The following is a 22,522-nucleotide window of genomic DNA, read 5'->3' as shown; positions in this document are numbered from 1 at the left end:
ACTCAATTTAACAGTTCCTCATCTATAAAGCAGACATACAGCATCTTCTTTTCCAGATTGCTGTAAGGCTAAGGGGAGCTGAGTATAAAATGCCAAGCTTGCATAAATGTTGTATTATTACTCAAACAAAAGTCTACTATTTATTAAATATACATATATACAAGGTCAATATGGAATGAAAATAACATTATATTATGTTCACAAAAAAAAAAAAGAGAGAGAGAGAGAGATGGCCTGAAACAAAGTGGGAGAAAACTTGAGGAAAAAAAGTGGGAAAGAAAATATGATTCAAGGAAAAAGTAAGGCACTGGGAGGGCAGTGGTGTCTCAGGAAAAATGAAGATATTAAGGGATCTTAAGAAAAGAGGTGGGAAAGAGGCAAAGAATATGAAGATTATCCTCTCCTTACTCCATTTCTATTTTCCCCAAAACCACTGTGTTACACTTATGAGTATGCTGTTTTCATGCTTTGATAGCAAAAAAAAAAATTAAGTAAAAATACTCTAAAACATTGTATTCACAGAATGACTTTCCTGAGTCTGTCTTGAGCTTCAGAAATCTGACCAATCAAACATGGTAGCAGAAGCAGCTTCTGAATATGTACTTTAGCTGGCCTAAATGAATAAAGGGTCTCTAGAATATATAGCAAGTTCCTCAACAACAAGGGATAAAGGCATGGAACTGGTTTGTTGTGCATAGAAAACAACTAATTCTCAGCATTTGGTAAGTCCTATACATATTCACAATTATATCCCAGTATTACTGTTGCCTTCTTTCAAAAAATAATAGATTTTTATAATTAAAGTTAGATTACTTACATTTTCTTGTCCCTCAAATTAATCAAACATTGAAAATAACAAATACTTGTCATTTTTTAAAACCCTTTTTGTCTGTTTCTATTAGCCCCTCTTGAATTTCTTTCCAGTTACCTCTCATAAGAGAAAGAAGAAAACAGGTGGTTTAAACTACTATTTTTCAAGCATGAGTAATTTTGTATCACTGAGACATACCTGCAGATCCCAAGGGATTTAAGGGACACCCCGCTCCCCCCACCCAGGCTGGGCAACATTGCTTTAAGTTAAATGCTAACTTCGTAATAGTATGTGACACCAGTTAAATTGTAAACTTAAACATAACCTCTAGATCAACCCAAAATGTAAAATGATAATCCAGATGATCCAGAAGATGCTGACATGCTTATATCATAAAACTTAAAGCACAAAGTTTCTCATAGAAGTCTCAGAGTGCCTTGAGAATTCAAAACTCCCAGAGGGTAACAGACCATAGATTGAGAAACCTAACCTACATGTGGAAGATGTTAAGTGAGGAGAGAATGAGAGAAGGGTAATAAGTTGAAACCTAAGTCCTTCCAGGCTTTTCCTAGGGTTCCTAAATCTGTTTTTTTCATATATTTCCTTTATATCCAATTTCTAATGACATTATACTATTCCTAAAAGATTGCCTTTGGAAGCTCAGTATTTTTATGCTTTATTCCCTTCCTGTGTGTGATTAAAGATGACAGATTGGCCCAGGGAGGGGGTAAAAAAGAGTGGAGGCAAAATTTAGGGCTAAGAAAGAAGGAATACAGATACTTTAAAGTTACTAGAAAAGAGAAGGAGTCTATTTCTGAGGTTCTGGTCCAGTCTATACTCCTTGTTATACTCATAACATAAAGTCAGAGAAGTGTTATATTTTACAGTTGCAGCTTTATATTTCTAGAAGGCAAGATGCAAATTCATTTTGAAGCAGTCTACCTTTACTTAGGGAAGTCACTAGAATGGGCCCCCAACATATACATAAAGCAAATACCCATGTTTATCCTAAAGAAAATCATGAAATGACCATTAACCAAAATTCAGACATTTCATATGGAGCTTCTGGGGTTAATGTATTTACTAGTATTATAAACTGTGTCTTTGACAGGATTGTGACCTTGCAGGGAGAGAGATCTGTTTTTCCCCCTAAATAAGAATATAGACTGGAATGTTTCTTCAAATATTTTGTTGTTGTTAGGAGACCTACGTATATCTTTATCCAAGTGTTTGCTCACAGGTGATCACAAAACTGGAGCCTCCCTGAGGAATGTGCCAATCTTATCTCCACACCTCACACAGGAGGACAGACTGATCTGAACAGCTGGTGTCTCACAAAGTGGTGTTACATAGAGCCAAATTATCTGAAGCCCAGAAAGTGCCCATGATTTCTGGGATTGCAGCAACCAGGCCAAGGTGGAGGTGTTTTTCCCTCTCAGGAAAATGATAGTCCTTCATTTAGTTGCTCTAGAATGAAAATAAGCAGGCTTTGAACTGGAAAAAGATTCTCTTTGGACTCATGCCTGTTGCTGGCATTAAGACTTCAAGATGTGGCACACGCTGGAGTTTCCTGTGGAGATAGTGGGTAGGCTGAGCTGGCTCTGCCTTACTGGGAATCTGAAGAATAGCCACTTCTAGTGGCAGTTATGGGCTACTCTCTGTAATGTGTCTGCCTCTGTTTTGTTAAATAGCCTGGACTGAGCTATGCTTTGGGGGATCAAGTGAGGAGAACTATGTCCCCTGGGACGGGCCATGTGGAGAGCCTAAACGAGGTGCAAGCAAAGTTCAAGAGCTGCAGCGGTTTGGAGCAGGGATAGCTGGCAAAAGCGATAGTAATTTCTAGGGAGGATCTGTGGCGCACTGACCCATTCTTAGGGATTCCTCAAAATACTTTAATAAGAGAACTCCTTTGCTCTCCTGGCTCCTGAGAATTGACATATTGGCCCAAGAAAACCAGAGTATTGCTTAGAAAAATCCTGCCGCTTCTTGTAGTCACCACAAGAGCAAAAGTTCTTAACTGAGGCTCACATTCGGAGTAATGAATGGCCTCACATTTGTAATCTCTTGGCTCTATGATTTCCCTAGGGACTAAAGAACTAACAGCAGTAATAGGAAACCTGCTAGCTGGGATCTTGCTACCCTGTCCACCAAAATGGCTCGCTCATTGGTTCTTTCCTCTCAAATGGTTCTTTCCTCAATCTTGATAGTTTTATGATGATTATGTTTAGCTTAGTACACAGCCAAGATCTTAAGAGGATCCTTCTGCAGAGCTTCATAGTTCTCTGTGTGTATCTCCATCCTTTCTGGCACTTTGCCCTGAAAATGTTGGCCACCTTGGCCTCCCTGAACTCCATCTTCTCAATGCAATGAGACTGTCAGGCTCTATTTGTATTTCCTCTCTCTACAAAGTGGCCTGAAAACTCTTTCTCAGCTATAAGCTGGGGTACTCATAGAATTCACTTCATTTGTTTTCCTTCTCTCAGGGATCACTATCCTGTGCTGCTTGTTGTCCAATATTTAATAACTATTGCTTCATACATTTTGTCCAGTTTTCTAGATGATTAAGGCAGGAGGGTGAAAGTGGTCCTTTTGCACCATCATGGCCAGAAGTGGAAGTTTTCCCAAGCAATTTTATAAATTGTTATTTATAAATATGTTTTTTCAGTGAGACTGTATGGGTAATTTTTTTTAAGTCCTTAATTGTTTCTGGTATATCAAAATGTATTTTGCCTTCACTCTTTAATGATATTCTGACTGGGGATAAAATTCTAGGTTTACAGGGAAGTCTTTTATTATTCTTACTGTTATTTTGTAGGTAATCTGTTTTTTCCTCTCATCACTGGTAGCTTTTACAATTTTCTCTTTAATGTGTAAATATCCCTATAATGCGCCTCAGCATGTGTTTATTTTATTAGCACTAAAAACTTATTTTTAAAATTTGAGGACTTATGTCTTTCAATAATATTTAAAAATTCTTATCTCATGTTTTCAAAGGCCGTTTCACCATCATTCTGTTTATTTCCTTCTAGAACTTTCATTATACGTGCTGGGTCTCTCCATCTATCCTGTCTCTTAACTATCTGCTTGTATCTTTGTGCTGCACTTTGGGTGAATTAATTTATTCTCTCTTCAATTATACCCAGTTTAGAGCTCTTACTTTTTCTTTAACTGCACATATTTTTAAAAATTTACATATATGTACTGTTCATTGTTTCTAAGAAGAGTTTAGAGCTCTAGCTTTTTAAACCTACATAGTTATCAAAGGAATAAAGCCAACCACAAAATAAGAATCAACAGAATGCAGTAATCCAATCATAAATGGTAGTCAAATGTGCTTACACATATTCAAGAAATCAGTCATCTAAGTTGTAAACAATAAATAGTTCATTTGTGTCCTTTTTTTTTTTTTAGATTCCAGATATAAGTGATATCATATGGCATTTTTCTTTCTCTTTCTGGCCCACTTCACTTAGAACGACGATCTCCAGGTCCATCTATGTTGCTGCAAATGGCATTATTTTATTCTTCTTTATGGCTAAGTAGTATTCCAGAGCTCTTACTAACTTTTAATTTTCACTGTTTTGTTTCTCTTAGTCACAAGCAAATCAGCCAAGGAGTTCTTTTTCTTGTTCTTGGAGAGGGTTTTGTCACTTTCTTCCCAAGCTTCCTCCAATAATAAACAAGTGTCCTTATCAGATTCTCTCTCTAATTTTGTCATTTACTCTCTTAAGAATATTTTTCCTAAAATAATATTAATAATTTTATTTACAAACCAGAAATAGGCTAATAGACTCACAGATATAGAAAACAAACTGTGGTTACCGAGGGGAGGGGGGAAGAGTGGGAGGAGGGATAGATTAGGAGTTTGGAGTTATTACATACACATGACTCTATATAAAATTAGTAAACAAACAAGACCTACTGTATAACACAGGGAACTATATTCAATTTCTTGTTGTGAGCTGTAATGGAAAAGAATATATATATATTGAATCACTTTGCTGTACACCTGAAACTAACATTGTAAATCAACTACACATCAATAAAAAATAAGAATTAAAAAAAAGAATATTTTTCCTAGGGAGTCTCTTCTCTCTTGATGTAGGAAACTTTGTGAAAACAAAGATTAAATTTGAAAATGAAAAGCCAGAGGTGAGGTGGAAATGTTGGAAATCTTCAACTCTTATTGCTTAAAAACTGAGGTGTAAGTCACAAAAGTTGGAGTGGAAAATCATAAATTTTATGGTCCAATTCCCTATCTTCTGAGACTGGGAAGTCAGTAAAAATGGACAGTTCAGTCTTCTCTGGACTGTTCTTCCATGCCTTAACATTTCTATTCATCCTTTAAAACCCAGATGGGGCAGACATCAATCTTGTTTTAATACTTTATGTATTAATTTCCTATCACTGCTAAAACAAATTACCACAAACTTTGTGGCTTAAAACCACACAGATTTATTCTCTTACAGTTCTGGAGGCCACATGTCTGAAATTGGTTTCACTGGTTTAAAGTTAAGGTATCAGCAGTCCAGGTTCCTTCTAGGGGCTCTAGGGAAGAATCCATTTCCTTGCCTTTTCTAGCTTCTAGAGGCTGCCTGCATTCCTTGGCATAACTACAACCTCTTGCTTCTATGGTTACATTTCTTTCTCTTCTGTAGTCAAATTTCCCTCTGCCTCACTCTTTTATGGGCACTTGTGATTACACTTAGGGCCTGTCCTGATAATCCAGGATAATCTCTCCATCTCAAAATGTTTAATCACATCTGTAAAATCTCTTTTGCCATATGAGATAACATTCACAGATTCCAGGGATCTGGATGTGGGTATCTTTGGAGGCTGTTTTTCAGCGTACCACAGCTTCCCCTGTATTTTTCCTTTATGAAGTCAGTCAGGTCCTTCTCTATTCAGCCTATGGAACTTTATACATACTTCTGTTGTATTTGTTAGATATTTTCACTTTTTTATTTACACAGATATCTTCTCAAGTAAGAGTTCTTTAAGGACAGGAACTTTATCTTATATATTTGTCTACCAGCATGGCACCCAGGACGTGCTCTTACAAGCCAATAAATATTTGTTTAATTAATTTTACTCTTTGATTCCAGCCTGGCTGTGAGCTATGAAATAATGAAGTGTTAGACTACTAGTCCTAAAAGGAATATTCAAAGGCTTTTCCTCAAATTCAGAATCTGTTTTTTTAGGAAATAATTTTAGATTTAGGAAAGTTGCCACAACAGAAATAAATTAAGTATATGAAAACAAGCAAAAGGTTTACATTAGGGGTTTCAACCCAGAAAAAGCTGTGGAATGACCTGATAGTTATTTTAAACTCACAACATCCCTATGAGATAAAACAGTATTACCTTTATGCCAAAAAAAAAACCACAGAGCAAAGTAAATATCAAATGAATTTGATTTGAACGTAGTGAATACAATTGTGGAAATCAAGTAATTTCAGATGAATTCTTTTGTTTGTTTGTGGTTTGGGTGGGGCAGGTAATTAGGTTTATTTATTTACTTATTTAATGGAGGGACTAGGGATTGAACCCAGGACCTTATGCATGCTAGGCATCCACTCTACCACTGAGCTATACCCTCCCCCTCAGATGAAGTCTTAATTTAGATGAGCTATATTTTTATTCCCCAATGCCCCTATTTATCTATTATGTTTATCTTAGAAGTTGACTCAATGTCTTATGACATAGAGGTATAGAGCTAAATCATGTTCCCATTTCATAACTTAAATAATGAAGCTCAGAGGTATAAGTTATGAGGCAATGCCCAGAGACAGGGATAAGTATGAGCTAGGATGATGGTTACCACCTTTCAGCCTAATGACAGGCCAGGCTACCTGCATCAGAATCACCTGGGAAGATTCTAAGTGTACAGATACTTAAGTCCTCCTGGTCTCTAAGGTTCATGTTCCATTAATCAGGTAGAGTCCTGGGAATGTGTCTGTTTTAAAGCACTTCAGACAATTTACAATTATCAAGAAATCTAGAGTTCTGTTAGTTAGAGGTCCTACAGAAAGGTAAATGCCAAGCTTGAAGCAAAGAAACATTTTTGTTCCTTTGATTATGTATTCATTCTGAAAGAGATTCTTTTTGAAGAATCCACATCACATTCCTAGAAGAATGATCAGATTGGAGGCGTGACTAGTGAGTCTCACACTGAGGAAGAAAAGTGTTTTGTCTTGTCTTTTTCTTTTTGAGGAAGAAAAGCTTTGAGCAGAAATCCAATAGAGTTTCTAATTGCCCTAGTCTATGGAAACCAAGATCTGAAAAGATTCTGGACAGCTTTACTGAGGTATGATTTTCACATCATAAGACTCACTCACTGTTAATTCAATGATTTTTAGTAAATTTATAGAGTTATGCAACCAGCATGTCACAATCCAAGCTATAGTCCACTTGGGAGATGAGGTCAGCCGGTCACTTGGGAAACTAAGAATTAGCCATATAGGTTTGGGGTGTCTCAAGGCATTGCCTTTCTTTTTTTTTTTTAACATTTGTATTGATTTATAATCATTTTACAATGTTGTGTCAAGTTCCAGTGTTCAGCACAATTTTTCAGTCATTCATGGACATACACACACTCATTGTCACATTTTTTTCTCTGTGATTTATCATAACATTTTGTGTATATTTCCCTGTGCTATACAGTGTAATCTTGTTTATCTATTCTACAATTTTGAAATCCCAGTCTATCCCTTCCCACCCTCTACCCCCCTGGTAACCACAAGTCTGTATTCTCTGTCCATGAGTCTATTCCTGTCCTGTATTTATGCTTTGTTTTTGTTTGTTTGTTTTTGTTTTTGTTTTTTAGATTCCACATATGAGCGATCTCATATGGTATTTTTCTTTCTCTTTCTGGCTTACTTCACTTAGAATGACTTTCTCTAGGAGCATCCATGTTGCTGCAAATGGCATTATGTTGTCATTGCCTTTCTTTATTCTGTATTATTTAATAAACTGTTTCTTTGTTAAATGTTGTTTCTTTTTTGAATAAAAAACATGTACACGTGGCACCAAGTTCAAAGGCATAAATGTGTATAAAATAATTCTCCCTTCCACCCTGTCACCCAGACATCTGGCTTCTATTTCCAATAAATTAGTTCTTAAGGTAGATTACTAATCTGAAATGGAAATCTTTAGGCAAATTAAGTTTGAAATGACAGCAGAGCATCCAATATTATCTTGGAGCTTGGGTAAGAAGTGCTAGAGATAATATAACTATCATTCTGGTGATATACTGGAAGCTCATCAATGGACGTATTTTCTAAAGGATGGTGTAGAGAGAACAAAGACTATAATTTTGGGCATATTGACAGGCACATTAATAGGAGGGAAGAACAAAAAGTAAAGATAAAGGAGAAAAAATAGGGTAAGAAGTTGAGAGAAAAAGGAAATAAACTTGTATTATGAAAAGTAAGAGTGAGGGAGGATATAGCTCAATGGTAGAGCACATGCTTAGCATGCACAAGGTCCTGGGTTCAATCCCCAGTATCTCCATTAAATAAAGAAATACACACACACACACACACAAACCTGCTTATCCTCTCCCCCCAAAAAGACTGATTTAAAAAAATAAATAAAAGTTTTAAAAAAAGTTAAGAGAGGAGTTTAAATAACATGCTGTTCAGTGGTTCCAAATTTTAAAGAGGTCATGCAGAATAGGGAATAAGAAAAGGCTTGCAGAATAGAGGATTACAATAAACTGAGAGTGAAGTTTTGGTAGAGATAGAGAAAAGATTGGATTCACATTGTAGGATATTGGGAAGACAATAGGATTTTCCTAATATACAAATAGCTCTTACAAGCCAATAAGAAAAAAATGATTATTCCAGTAAATAACATAAGTAAAGAACATGTACAGGCAAGAAACTGAAAAGGAAATGCAATTGGGTAATAAACATACGAAAACTGGTGCTGGAACAACTGGGCATCCACATATAAAAAAAAAAATCTCAACAAGAACCTTACACACTTCATGAAAATTAATTCATAATGGATCATAGACCTAAATGTGAAATGCAAAACTACAAAACTCCTAGAAGATAATATAGGAGAAAACCTAGATGACCTTGGGTAAGGTGTTGCCTTTTTAGATACACCAAAGACATGATCCATAAAAGAAATGATTAATAAGCTGGACTTCAGTAAAATTTAAAATTTCTGTTCTGTGAAAGACAATGTCAAGAAAATTAGAAGACAAGCCACAAACTGGGAGAAAATACTTGCAAAATAGACATATGATAAAGGACTGTTATCCAAAATACATAAAGAACCCTTGAAACTCAACAATAAGAAAACCCAAGCAAAAAATGGGCCAAAGACTTTAACAGACACCTTGCCAGAGAAGATATACAGATGGCAAATAAGCATATAAAAAGATGCTCCACATCATGAGTCATCAGGGAAATGACAAAACAATAAGATACCATTACACACCTATTAGAATAGCCTAAAACAGAACACAACACAAATGCTGGTGAAGAGTGTGGAGCAACAGGAACTCTCATATATTGCTAGTGGGAGTGAAAAATAGTATAAACACTTTGGATGGCTGTTTGGTGGTTTCTTATAAAACTAAACATACTCTTAATGTACGATCTAGAAATTGCACTCCTTGGTATTTCCTCAAGGGAGCTGAAAACCTGTGTCCACACAAAAACCCGCACACAGATGTTTATAGGAACTTTATTCACAATTGCCAAAATCTGGAAGCAACCTAGATGTTCTTCAACAGGTAAATGGATAAACTGTGGTATATCCAGACAATTGAATATTATTTAGCACTAAAAGGAAATAATCTATCAAGACTTAAAAAGATATGGAGGAAATTTAAAGGTATACTACTAAGTATAAGAAGCCAATGTGAGAAAGCTACATACTCTTTGATCCCAACTATATGCCATTCTGAAAAAGGCAAAACTATGGAGACAGTAACAAGATTAGTGGTTGCCAGGGATGGGTATGCAGAGCACAGAGGATTTTTAGGGTAGTAAAAACACTCTGTATGATATTATCATGATGGATATATGCCATTATATGTTTGTCCAGATGCACAGAATGTACAACACCAAGAATGAACCTTAAGGTAAACTATGGGCTTTGGGTGATTATGATGGGTCAATGTAGATTTATCCTTAGTAAAACATATACCATTCTGGTGATGTTGATGATGGAGGAGGCTGTGCAAAATGGGAGGAAGAGGGATATATGGGAAACCTCTGTACCTTCCTCTTAGTTTTGTTGTAAATGCATAACTGTTCCTAAAAAAAAGGATGTGTAACTTCACTACTAATTAAATATATGTGAATTAAAACATCTGGATATCTTTTTTTCTTGATATAGCACCAAAGTTGAAAAGATTGGTAATATCCAAAGTAGATAAGAATGTTGAGAAGTGGGAACACTAACATACTCTTTGTGGTAGTTATTTGATAACTTTTTGAAGAGCAACTTGGCAATATCTACTCGAAACATTTTTAGTCTTTGACTTAGCAATTCCACTTTTAAGAATGTATGAAAATCATTTTCAAGAGTAGGCAAAGATGTATCTAGCAGGATGTTCATTACAGCTTTATTTATATTAATAAATATTGGAAATAATTTCAATGTCCCCTGGTAGTTATTAATTAAACATTGGCACATTTGGGTAATGGAATACTCTACAGTGGTTAAAAAATTAAAGTAATGCTATATGTGCTACCCTGGAAAAAAGTGAAAAGAGTAAATTGAAGATTATGTGGCATAAGCTTGCTGTTATTTTAAATTATATACACATGTATTATACAGATAGAAAAAGAACTATGGAGAAATATACATCAAAGTCTCAATTATTTTGTGAAGTAATATTACAAGAGATTTTCACTTTCTACAGCAATTGTTAATCCACAATATTCATAGGATTGTGGTGAGGATTAAATGAGTTAATATGTCATAAGGCAATTAAAACAGTGGCATATAGCACATAGAAGCTACTGTACAAAATTGTTACACTATGTTAAATATTTTTGAAATTTTGATTTTTTACAGTAAGCATATCTATCTATATATTTGGCATATATTTTTTAAAGCAGGAAAAAAGATAGTAAAAAAATGATATGGTGAAAATGCAGGCAGTATTTGAACATTTTAAACACGAATGAAAATAAAATGGGAGCTTGAGGATGCCAGTGGGTCCTCTCTGCAGATTTGAAAGGAAGAACAAGTTGAAAGGAGTGAGTTGAAAGGGAATGGTTGATGAGAGTAAGGCTCAGACAGAAGAAAATGGCAAACTATAATAATAATATCAACTGATATTTGATGAATGTTTACCAGGGGCCAGGTGTTCCAATTGCTTTGGAGGCTACAGAGTGAAAAAGTTAATCTGGAGAGGAGGAACAGTCTTTGAGATTAGAACAAAGATTCTTAACCTTCACTCTCTGAAATGATATGCTACAGTTGGTTGGCAGATGTCTTTTTAAAATATCCAAAACAAGGTCCATAGCTTTCATCAGGTTTCTAGAAGTGTTTGAGCCCTCTCTTTCAAAGGTGAAAACAATCAGGGAAGGATGCAAGTTTGATTTTAAAAAATATTTTGAGAAGAGCCAAAAAGTGAGAGGGCTTCTGCCAGATATTATTCTTTCAGTTAAATAGGATTAGAGATTCCCCGTAAGGACAGTGAAATTTGATGATTACGACATTTACAAGTTCTAATGACTGATTCATCCTCCTCTCTCCATAATTCGAGTCTAGGGTCAAGGTTACTGTCTTTTCTTTGCGCTCCGGGTTTAATTTTCTAAGATCAATGGGCTCACCTAGAATCTTTGCACCTCCTCGCGGTCACTAATTCAAATTCTTTCCAAGTATCTTCAAGGAAGTCTTCAATGAATCTTACTATTTCGGATTCTAGATTTGGTTCTCAGCAATTTTCGGTTAATAGCTTAATGCCTCTAACTCAGTATTTTTGCATTTGTCAACTATTTTGAATGGTCATTTCAATTTTTCATGAGGATCAAATGAGAGAACATCTGTGAATACCTCGCAAAATTTTGGCAAATATCAGTACTATTCAATTACGAAGCATTAACTATTAAATGCTGTTTTTATTTTCAACTACTTCAACTATGAAAACCATCAAAAATTTCAGCATTAATGTGTTCAGTAATTTTTTAAAAGTTTCCTGAAGAACTGGTGTCCTGCGCAGTCTCACCCCCAAATAATGAAAGTGGGTGGGCACTCCTCTCGGATTGAGGTTACGTCTTTCGCTCCTTTTGTCTTTCAGTCAGACTAGAACTGTCATGGCGCCTTCAAGAGGAGGAGGAAGGCCTTCTTTCGCCCAGAACTATCGTGGGCACCTGGAGTGGACAGAGGGACAAGACCCAGTTGAGACGGAAAATACCGAATCCTCCAAGAGGTCTCAGCCGGACAGGCTCTAGGGGAGGAGATGGGGTTGAAAACCGTCCCTACAAGCGACCGTCTAGCTGGGGCACCGCCCACGCTGACCGCCTTGTCCAATGGAAGCCCAACGGCAGTGCGGCACCGCCCATCTGTTGGTCCGGACGCCGCGAGGGCGGGGCCCGCAGTTCGGTTGCGCCGCGGAGCGCAGCTGTGAGGGAGTCTTTCTGATCCGGGGCCCCGGAACCCGAGCTGAAGCTGAAGGGCAGGCTGCGGGGAGCGGAGTCGGGAGGTGAGCGCCGAGGGGACGAAGGGGAGGGAGGGTTTCGGCGAGAGGACGGAGTATCAGCCTCCGCGGCCCGGACAGTGGGATCCCGACAGGCGGGTGTCTGGAGGCCGCTCTGCTCACTGAGGGGCCAAGGCCTGGCCCGCCGGAGCCGAGGGGCCGCCTCGGCCCCACAGTCCCTGCCCGGCCCTCCCTGACCGCCCCAGAGCGGCGGCAGCGGCGGTGGCGCCCGCTCCCTGAATTCTGCCGGCGCTGGGCGCGAGGCCCGGCGTTCGTGTCGAACTCAGGCTGTTGAGAGGCGGGGCCGGCGGCGGGGGCGGGGGCGGCGGTCGCAGGGGCGGGGGCGGCGGTCGCGGGCCCGGCGGCCTGCGGAAGCGCAGCGTCGGGGCCGCGCCTGCTCGCTGGGCCGGCGCGCAGACTGCGCGGGGGCGTGGCCTGCGCCCCTGACGGCGCCGCCGGGCTGGCCTTTGATGAGGTGGCTGCTGCGCGCTCCCGGGCTGGCCCCACAGGCCGGCGTCCGCTCACAGACAGCCGGCAGGGCGACCTGTTGGAGTGAAATTCCTCCCCGAGCTTGCTTTATGTCTGACTGGACAGACCTGCAGGTCTCAGGCCCTCTTTGGTCCGCTCAAGGTGAGGGCAGCTGAGAGGCCTGTGGCCTGCGAGCTGTTGCTGAGGAGTTGAAATGCCGAGAGGCTGCAGTCCAACAAATGAAAAACTTCACAGGAAAAAACTTTGCAGCGGTCCACCTATATTGCTCGGAAGTGAACATTATGCATCTTAGAGTGGCTGGAGGCGTCGAGAAGATTCCCTTTTGGAGCATAAATGGCCTTTTTCATGTGTGATCTCATTTAAACCTATGAAGGACCCCGAGAGAAAAACTCCCAGAGTTGCAAAGGTTTCCTCTTCGGTAGCCTTCACTTTGCCTACTGGGGAGAGCTTGGAGAGGGAGAGGACAAGCATATTCAAAGGGCATCTTTCTGACTGATGAAGGTTTGGTGTCTCTTTTGCCCTACTGTGGATTGTCTCTACCCTGGGTCCAGAACTTTTTTTAGGGCCCATTGGCTACAGGCTTCCCGTATTAGAATTCCACTGGCATTTCTTCATATAATCTAACTGGGAATTTTATTTGGCTGTTCAAATTCAGGATAACATTCTATAAATAAAGTTGCTTTAGAAAGTAACCATATGAACTTTCTTACCATCTTGTTAGTTACATTTCAGGGGAAAATTATCTGTAACTGAAGTTTTATGATATACAGGTAGATAATAACTTTCCTGGCTGATTGAATGAAATCTGTGGTAGGCAAGGACCTAGAAAAAAAAACAGGTGAAATAATATCTTGCCAGACTTTCTCTGAAGTGCTTTGTTGTCCTCTGATATTTACTGGAATGTCACCTAATAAAAATCTCCTGACTTGGGTTAAGCATAGTGTTGGTTGGAGACACAGATGGGCAGAAGGGGGCATCCAAGAGTTCTAAAAAGAAAGAAGAGCTTTTCAAAAGATTAGCGTTGATCAGAAGCTTCTGTATATTGAACTGACTTAAAGGAGCAAATCTACTTTACAGTATCATTTCCATTCTGGAGAGTGCTTCCTTAAGCCCAACACACACAGATTCCAAAACCTTCACAGCCTTCGTTCTTAGAGATATGGAAGTGGTTGTCCTGTGACTGTCTGGACAAGTTAGTGACATTTAGCTTTTGAGAATTTTTTCTTCAAGTACTCATGTCCGTGTGTAATAATACACATTATAGGGTAAATTATACTTTATAGTACTCTTTCCTATAAGAGCCGTATCTCGAGTTATTTGTGCTTGAAAGAAATACCTGTGTCAGATCCAGCGCCTCAGAGAATGGAGCCTTTGAGCCATGTGAATGAAATGAAAACTGGAAACTTAAAGTCTTAGATCTGCCTTAAATTTGTGGCTTTGTGAGTGTAGGCACCTTACTTATTTTGTTCACTATTGTATTTCAAGCTCCTGACTTGGTGCTTGGCCCACAATAAGTGCTTAATAAACATTTGTTGGATGAGTGAATGAAAAAAAATGTTGCTAAACAATACCCACCCATTTGCCACACTCACATCACAGGGAAGGTGAGATCATCAAGGATGAAGTCACTAACCACTGCCAGTCACCTGGCCCAAGGGTAGCCTCATCATGGACTAGCAGGCTCATTCTGTGCATAGGAGGGATAGATAGTGAATGCCAGAATTAGTTCAAGTGGAATAAGTCAGCTGAGGATTTCAGCTGGTAAATTGGCTGAGAGTTCTACAAGTCCAGTCTTAGGGGTCTGGAGTCATCTATTCTGAATAGTGCCCACGTAGACCTTGGTTCTTGAATACATAACGAGAGGTAGGTGAGGATTCACATGGAAGGCTATTGAGTATTTGCTGAGAAGGGATGGGACCCCTGATTTTGCTGTTCATCTGGACCTTACTAAACACAGGGTTATACTACGATAAATCTTATGTTTGCCACTCCTGGGTGAGTCATCTTCAACCAAGGTAACTCCCCTTCTGTAGACTAGGAATATTTCAGTGTTCATTCAGGACTAATTCTGATTTTGGATTTAAAGGAAACAAGGGAGATGTATGTTTTATTTTTAACCCCAGCTAAGGTTATTAGGATGGAATCTTTATGGAATCTATCCTAACCCTTTCTGCCTTCTCCCTCCACCCTTTCTCCAACCAGTGCAGGCCTGAGTGTTTGTTCCAGCATGTCGGAGGGGGAGTCCCAGACAGTACTCAGCAGTGGCTCAGACCCAAAGGTAGAATCCTCGTCCTCAGCACCTGGCCTGACGTCAGTGTCACCTCCTGTGACTTCCACGACCTCAGCTGCTTCCCCAGAGGAAGAAGAAGAAAGTGAAGATGAATCTGAGATCTTGGAAGAGTCACCCTGTGGGCGCTGGCAGAAGAGGAGAGAAGAGGTAAGATAGTGGTAGTGTTACTCTTGAGAGAATGAATTCTAAGAGGTAAGAAGTGAGTTTCAAAGGAGCAGACTAAATTAACAGGTCAGAGCCTGGGAGAAGATGGTCATATAGAGTATTAAAATGGAGAGTTCATGTGATAACTTTAATTCTCTTTCATTTGAATTTTTTCTCAGGTGAATCAGCGGAATGTACCAGGTATTGACAGTGCATACCTGGCCATGGATACAGAGGAGGGTGTAGAGGTTGTGTGGAATGAAGTACAGTTCTCTGAGCGCAAGAACTACAAACTGCAGGAAGTAAGTAATGGTGAAAGGATGCAGCCTGAGGGATGTTAGTACACTGGTATTAAATTGGTTTGGGGAAGCTACCATGAGAAAAGTATGTTGGGGTTAGATCTTTCCTCGAGAGGAATAGAGAATGGCTTTTTAGGATTATAATGCTTTCTCAACCCTGTTAACCAAGTGTCTCCTCTGCTCTCAGGAAAAGGTCCGTGCTGTGTTTGATAATCTGATTCAGTTGGAACATCTCAACATTGTCAAGTTTCACAAGTATTGGGCTGACATTAAAGAAAACAAGGCCAGGGTAAGAACTTTCTCCTGAGCTTATTGCAAAGAGACTAGCTGTATTTATTGTTCTTTTTACATTCAGAGAATAAAATAAGGTAGTTTTGAAACAGCTGAAATCAGCTGCTGTGGAAATGAGAGTAGGGCTATGACTGCCACCTATGCCTTTTGTCCCGTTATAACTGGGGCACAAATGAGTACATATTTGTTTCCTCCTTCCCATAGCCCATATTGCTCAGTAGCTTTCATTGATCTATTAAATCTAAGGAAGTGATGCTAAGAACAGAGGGAGAGAATCTTTATTTAAAAAATACCTAAGCTTCCAAATTTTACATATATATAGTGTATATGCTACCAGATAAAGGATTGTTTCTACTGTAAGGCCTTATTTGTATGTTTTGCCTCTCCAGGTCATTTTTATCACAGAATACATGTCATCTGGGAGTCTTAAGCAATTTCTGAAGAAGACCAAAAAGAACCACAAGACTATGAATGAAAAGGTATAGAGGGAGAGTAGACAAAACTTTAGACTGGTTTGGGGGTTTAAAAAAGATTATGTTAATTATGAAGCTGATCAGGAAGGGGTGGAGGGTCAAACAAGGGGATTACTGCTGACCCTTGGATCAAACTCTGTTCCAGGCCTGGAAGCGTTGGTGCACACAAATCCTCTCTGCCCTAAGGTAAGTAGGATCTGGTTAGTGTCTTTCCCATATTTATTCCTGATTTAGTTCCTCCAAACAGATTTCAGGGCACTACTCTGCTGTTCTTTTCTGCCTCTCCCTACTCTCTTTGAGTCATATACTGTCAAGATTAGGCCCCTATGGGTCTTTTAAAGGGTTCATCCTAATGCCTTGACCACGATACTATCTCCCACCTCTTTCTCCTAGTGCTTATCCAGCTATTTAACTCCTCAGGCATAATGGAGATTCAGAGTGTGGGTATAATTTTTGTGGTACCAGCAGGAGACCAGGCCCTTGCTCCTCTTAACCCTTGGGTTCCCCCTGCCCTTAATTTCCCAGTGGCCCCTCTAACAGCCCAGTGCCCCCACAGCTACCTGCACTCCTGTGACCCCCCCATCATCCATGGGAACCTGACCTGTGACACCATCTTCATCCAGCACAACGGACTCATCAAGATTGGCTCTGGTGAGGGGAGGGAGAGGTTCTGGGCAGGGGAGCCTCGGGAATTTGGGAACCATGGGGGTAAGATGAAAGGAATGGGGGAGAACAGAGCAAAATTCTGAGGTGTGGGCTGGTGATAAGAGAAAGGACCTTGTTAGGAGTAGTTCATAGGGAGAGGCCCATCAATTAGTGGAGAATGGGTAGGGTCTAATCTTGTATCTTTTTGGAGGGAAACTTGGGTTAATACAGAGATCTTGATAGGAGGTTGGAAAAGGGCAAGAGATGGGTGTAAGGTCTGACCTGAGCCCCTGGGGCCAGACCCTGCCAAAGGAGGTTCCAGGCTGTGCCTGCTGTGAGTGCTTTCATTTGCTGTGTATATGTGTGCAGTGTTTAACATTTCTGTGTGCTGTGTCTGTATGTAGTTTGTGTGTCCATTTGTCTGGGGCTTGGCTGCTCCATCGCTCACAACTTTTCTCTGTTTTCCTCCCTCCCGCTTACGGGCTGCTCTGTTCCCAACAGTCTTTCATAGGATTTTTGCTAATGGTGAGAGCTCCCTCTGCCCCATTTGGGGCTGTGTTTGTGCTCCCCCTGCTCCTCTTTGCGGCTGCCCAGTGCATGCAGTCGTGGGAGCAAACCCTGTTCCCCTATCTCCCCTGTCTAATTGTGCCTGCTTGGCTTCTGCCCTACCAGCCCTCCACCTGCGTGCCCTTCCATAACTTGCTTGTTTCTTGTGGATTCTGCCTGGCTGGCTACTTACATCCTGAATTCTTATTCCCCACTCATCATCAGGCTGGTTCCCTAAGTCATACTGTGCTCCCAGACTCTCTGTGACTTGTAGCCATTGTTTATGATCTGAGTGAGTCCATATTGGGCCTGGCCCTGGTTCCTCGTTCAGTCCTGTGACAGGCAATGTTGAGGGATAAGAAGGTAGAGCAGGTGTCTAAAAATTTTGGTGCATTACAAGTGAAACTGCTTTGAGGGTATTGGTTCAATTTTGAGCTATTTTGAGTTTCAGTCAGCAAAGGTGGGTAAGAAGGAGGCTGTTGGCTTGGTTGTATGTTAATCCTTCTTTGTTTTCCAAGTTTCTGAGGTCTCTTAATTGTTCCAGATTAGGAAGGGATGCCAGTGTTTTGATGCTGTTTGCAGGGTGATGAAAGAACTAGATCAAACATTTTTATGTGATGAGGGATTAGATGTACCTGGGCTTTGGGGAAGGTAAGCAGGTCACAAGTGAAAGTTTTCCCTTAGACTGTGTCCCTTGCCTACCCCAAACTCCCATGTACCTGTTAGTTCAATGTGGGGCCTTTGCTTCTACTGAGTTAGGGACCTCAGATGAGATGGGGTAGACCTGAGAAAGGGGAGGTACGTGGTGTTCATGTTTAGTCTGGAGTTCATGATGGGAAAAGGATAGATTTGTGCCTGTTGAGGGTTAGAGACTTCAGGAGAGAATTGGTCTTTTGAGGGCCTCTCTCTGGAGTGAGACTGTACTTTGTTGATGGTGGTCAGATTATGGGTATTTCCCCTACTCCCAGTGGCTCCTGACACTATCAACAATCATGTGAAGACTTGTCGGGAAGAGCAGAAGAATCTCCACTTCTTTGCACCAGAGTATGGAGGTGAGGCATCCCAGTTTCTCTGCCCTGCGCCCATCCCTCAAGTTTTCTGCCTTATAACCTGAGAGACAGAGGTAACATAACTGAAACTTCTGTCCTTCTTTACTGGCATACAAAAAGTTTTAAGACATTTCTGCCATCCCCTGCCCCAATCTCTCTGATTTCACCAAAGCTTTTCTGTTTTTCCTAGAAGTCACTAACGTGACAACGGCAGTAGACATCTACTCCTTTGGCATGTGTGCACTGGAGGTGAGGAGACCAGAAGGGTGGGTGGTGGAAAGGGGTCAGATTAGATGATGAAAGGGGAAGTGCAGGGTTGACAAGAAGGGTACTGGTCTTGAGGGAGTGATTGAAGTTTTTAGGTCTAAATTTTTCCTTTTTATTCTGCCTTATTGCAGATGGCAGTGCTAGAGATTCAGGGCAATGGAGAGTCCTCATACGTGCCACAGGAAGCCATCAGCAGTGCCATCCAGCTTCTAGAAGACCCATTACAGAGGGTGAGAATTTTCAGGATAACTCCCTCCTTAACAGACTTTGAAATGTCTTCAGGTTTTTCTTCCTTCCACCTACTGGGAATATGCTGTCTTTTAAGAGCAAGAGAATATAAAGCAAAAAGGACAAGCAAAGCAGTGAACATTTCCCTAGGTGTTTTGTGTGTACACACACACACATACACACACAGGTTAGTGGTTTAAGAAGAGTAACATTGGGATTAAAGGTTGTGTGTTAATTTAGGTGTGTCTACATGAATGCAAACTACTTTGATGGTTACATCAGGTAGTAGGTATACACTCTCAGACAACCATGTTGACAGTTTTAAACAAACCAATCAGTTTGAACTAATCAAAGCAGTCATTTAGGGTTTTATATTTATATAGTGTTAGTTAGGGAGAGTGCCCTGAAATAAATGAGCTAAGATTTAAAAGATACAAGGGTTATGAATCAGGAAACAGACTTTAGTAAGTAGAGTCTGGACAGAAAGACCCAAACAAGGATAGTTTGTAACTCATTAGTTGTAAAAGGGAGCAGGAGAGAAAAGAAGGCAGACTAGTAGGAAGTCTTGTGGCTAGTTCAATGTCAGGGTGGGATGTTCAAGTGAAACATTAGGTGTATGGCCTTGTTGGCCTTCCAGATTGAAAGAGGAAACAGGTTAATTGTTATAGGACCTATGGGAGGTGGTAGAAAAGCGAGGGTTAGAAGAAGCATGGGGAAATCCAGTGAACTGAAGTGATGTAGCAGACAAAGGAAATTGTGGTAGTGGGCTTGGGAAATAAAAAGATGATGAATATTATTGACCACAGTGGGTGAGTTTTGGAAGAGAGAAGTGAATTTGGTCAGGGTTGGAAAAGAAGGTAAGCAGTGAGTGGGCTAATAAAGCAGAGAGAGAGATTGGTAAAGAAAAGAGCAAGCTGTGGTTGAGGAGTAGAAAAATAATTAAAACCAGAAAGACAGTGAATGATACCTTTCATATAATACCTTATAGTTTTCAAAGCCCTCTCAAATAGTCTTCCACTGGATACAGTGACAGATAAAGTTGAACACAGTGGGGTGCTTTCCAGATGCCTGCTCCACTTCCTTGTTCCTTTTTCTAGGAGTTCATTCAAAAGTGCCTGCAGTCTGAGCCTGCTCGCAGACCAACAGCCAGAGAACTTCTGTTCCACCCAGCACTGTTTGAAGTGCCCTCGCTCAAACTCCTTGCTGCCCACTGCATTGTGGGACACCAGCGTGAGTCCTCTTGACCCTCCTAGGAATTTTTTTCCACTCTGGAGCCTTGTAACTATCACTGGCATGTTCTCTTCCCTCTTCTGCTTCCAAATAGGCCCCAACCTAACTCCCCACTCCCCCCAGGACCCTTCTGCCTTCTGTGAGATTAGTCTGAGCTGTTCTTCTATAACTTCCCCTTCCATCATACCCTCCAGACATGATCCCAGAGAATGCTCTGGAGGAAATCACCAAAAACATGGATACCAGTGCCGTACTGGCTGAAATCCCTGGAGGACCAGGAAGAGAACCAGTTCAGACTTTGTGAGTAACTAACTGAGAGGTTTTGAGATTGGTTACCACTACCCTGAGGTTTCTGTCAACTGTCCATTCTTTGGGAGTGGTTGAGACTGCTCTTTTGCTTGTTTCCTTCCTTCCATCTTCTTTGTTTTCTTCTCCAGGTACTCTCAGTCACCAGCCCTGGAATTGGATAAATTCCTTGAAGATGTCAGGTGAGAGAAGAATAAGGAAAAAGAGCTTCCTTGAGGAAGCAGTGGTGGGTGTCCTAAAGGATTCACAGAGCCAGTCTGACCTGTCTCTCTGTAGGAATGGGATCTACCCCCTGACAGCCTTTGGGCTGCCGCGGCCCCAGCAGCCGCAGCAGGAGGAGGTGACATCACCTGTGGTACCTCCGTCTGTCAAGACGCCAACACCTGAACCCGCTGAGGTGGAGACCCGCAAGGTGGGGCTGTGGGTGTAGGTGTCTCTGTGGTCCTGGTGGAAGGGAGGGAGGGCATTTCAAATAAGGCTTTGTTCTTTAGAGAAAATGTGTTTCTGCTCCTTGGCATCCAGGTCCTGTGGGCTGAAAAGGCTTCCAGCTCTTGTGGGATTTTTACTCACTGGTCCTTACTCTACTGACCCTCTCGGTCCCCTCTACCTAGGTGGTGCTGATGCAGTGCAACATTGAGTCGGTGGAGGAGGGAGTCAAACACCACGTAAGACTCAGGGCCAGGGCTGCGTAGGGCTGGGTGGCCAGAGGGTGGGGAAGAGGGGCCTCACTTTCTGACTGTCCTATTCTCCAGCTGACGCTTCTGCTGAAGCTGGAGGACAAACTGAACCGGCACCTGAGCTGTGACCTGATGCCAAGTGAGTCTCTCCTTTCCCTTGGAGGATGGAGAGTCTGTGAGCCTTAAGTGTGAGGGACATATTCAGGGGTGGGGAAGGTGACAGTGCAGTAACACATTGACTGGTAGAATGAATATCTTAGCCCCTAAAATTGGAGGGTGAATCTCTTTTGCTTGTATCATTCTTTCCCAGCCAGGGTCACCTGACTGGGGCTATGCGAAGTGCTCTGTGCCCCTCTGCTCCGCACTGTGCTCACCCTCTCCTGTTTCTCTGTCAGATGAGAACATCCCCGAGTTGGCGGCTGAGCTGGTGCAGCTGGGCTTCATTAGTGAGGTGAGGTTTCTGCCTTCAGCTGCTCTGGCTGGCTGTCCCCTCCTCCCCGCCCCCATCTCACTGAGCTCTTCTCCTCTAGGCTGACCAGAGCCGGCTGACTTCTCTGCTAGAAGAGACCCTGAACAAATTCAATTTTGCCAGAAACAGCACCCTCAACTCAGCCGCTGTCACCGTCTCCTCTTAGAGCTCACTCGGGCCAGGCCCCTAATCTGAGCTGTGGCTGTCACTAGATGTGCTACAGCCTTCCTGCCCCTTCCCCCCAGTCAGTATTACCCTGTGAAGCCCCTCTCTCCTTTATTATTCAGGAGGGCTTTGGGGCTCCCTGGTTCTGAGCATCACCCTCTCTACCCCTTCCCCCTCTCTTTCATCCCTCTGCACTTTGTTTACTTGTTTTGCACAGACGTGGGCCTGGGCCTTCTCAGCAGCCGCCTTCTAGCTGGGGGCTAGTAGCTGACCTGCTGGTTCCCGCCCAGCCTGTGTGGGAAGGAAGCCCACGGGCACCGGGGGAGCTGAATTCTACAATCCCGCTGGGGCGGACGGGGCGGGAGAGAAGGGTGGTGCTGCAGTGGTGGCCCTGGGGGGGCCATTCGATTCGCCTCAGTTGCTGCTGTAATAAAAGTCTACTTTTTGCTACGAGCATCGTGTGTGTTTGTCTT

At 41.5% G+C, this 22,522-nt stretch overlaps 1 protein-coding gene and 1 long non-coding RNA gene across 5 annotated transcripts; one reads left to right on the top strand and one right to left on the bottom strand.

Moving 5' to 3' along the window:
- Nucleotides 1–11,883: 11,883 nt before the first annotated feature.
- On the bottom strand, nt 11,884–12,780 carry LOC140685756 (uncharacterized). Of its 2 annotated transcripts, none has more exons than XR_012059152.1 (2): nt 12,268–12,780; nt 11,884–12,155 (listed from the first exon to the last, which is right to left on the bottom strand). It is a non-coding gene; the product is annotated as an uncharacterized lncRNA (long non-coding RNA). The 2 variants fall into 2 exon arrangements; XR_012059151.1 differs by having other exon boundaries at nt 12,304–12,780.
- Nucleotides 12,086–22,502, top strand: NRBP1 (nuclear receptor binding protein 1). 3 transcript variants are annotated; one of them, XM_072938004.1, is made up of 18 exons: nt 12,086–12,487; nt 15,173–15,407; nt 15,584–15,706; nt 15,891–15,992; nt 16,384–16,473; nt 16,613–16,653; nt 17,024–17,118; nt 18,627–18,710; nt 18,898–18,956; nt 19,106–19,204; nt 20,300–20,432; nt 20,627–20,732; nt 20,870–20,920; nt 21,015–21,150; nt 21,350–21,403; nt 21,491–21,554; nt 21,811–21,866; nt 21,946–22,502. In XM_072938004.1, exons 1-18 carry the CDS (start codon nt 12,315–12,317, stop codon nt 22,048–22,050), a joined length of 1,806 nt encoding a protein of 601 aa, XP_072794105.1. In that variant the 5' UTR covers nt 12,086–12,314; the 3' UTR covers nt 22,051–22,502. The 3 variants fall into 3 exon arrangements, with proteins under 3 accessions (XP_072794105.1, XP_072794106.1, XP_006197281.1); XM_006197219.3 differs by having other exon boundaries at nt 12,347–12,487; nt 15,178–15,407; XM_072938005.1 differs by lacking the exon at nt 21,491–21,554 and having other exon boundaries at nt 12,337–12,487.
- Nucleotides 22,503–22,522: the final 20 nt, after the last annotated feature.

Source organism: Vicugna pacos, chromosome 15 (assembly GCF_048564905.1).
Source record: "Vicugna pacos chromosome 15, VicPac4, whole genome shotgun sequence".
Classification (NCBI taxonomy): Eukaryota; Metazoa; Chordata; class Mammalia; order Artiodactyla; family Camelidae; genus Vicugna; species Vicugna pacos.
The sequence above is the reverse complement of the archived record's forward strand: the minus strand, read 5'-3'. Positions and strand labels throughout refer to the sequence as shown.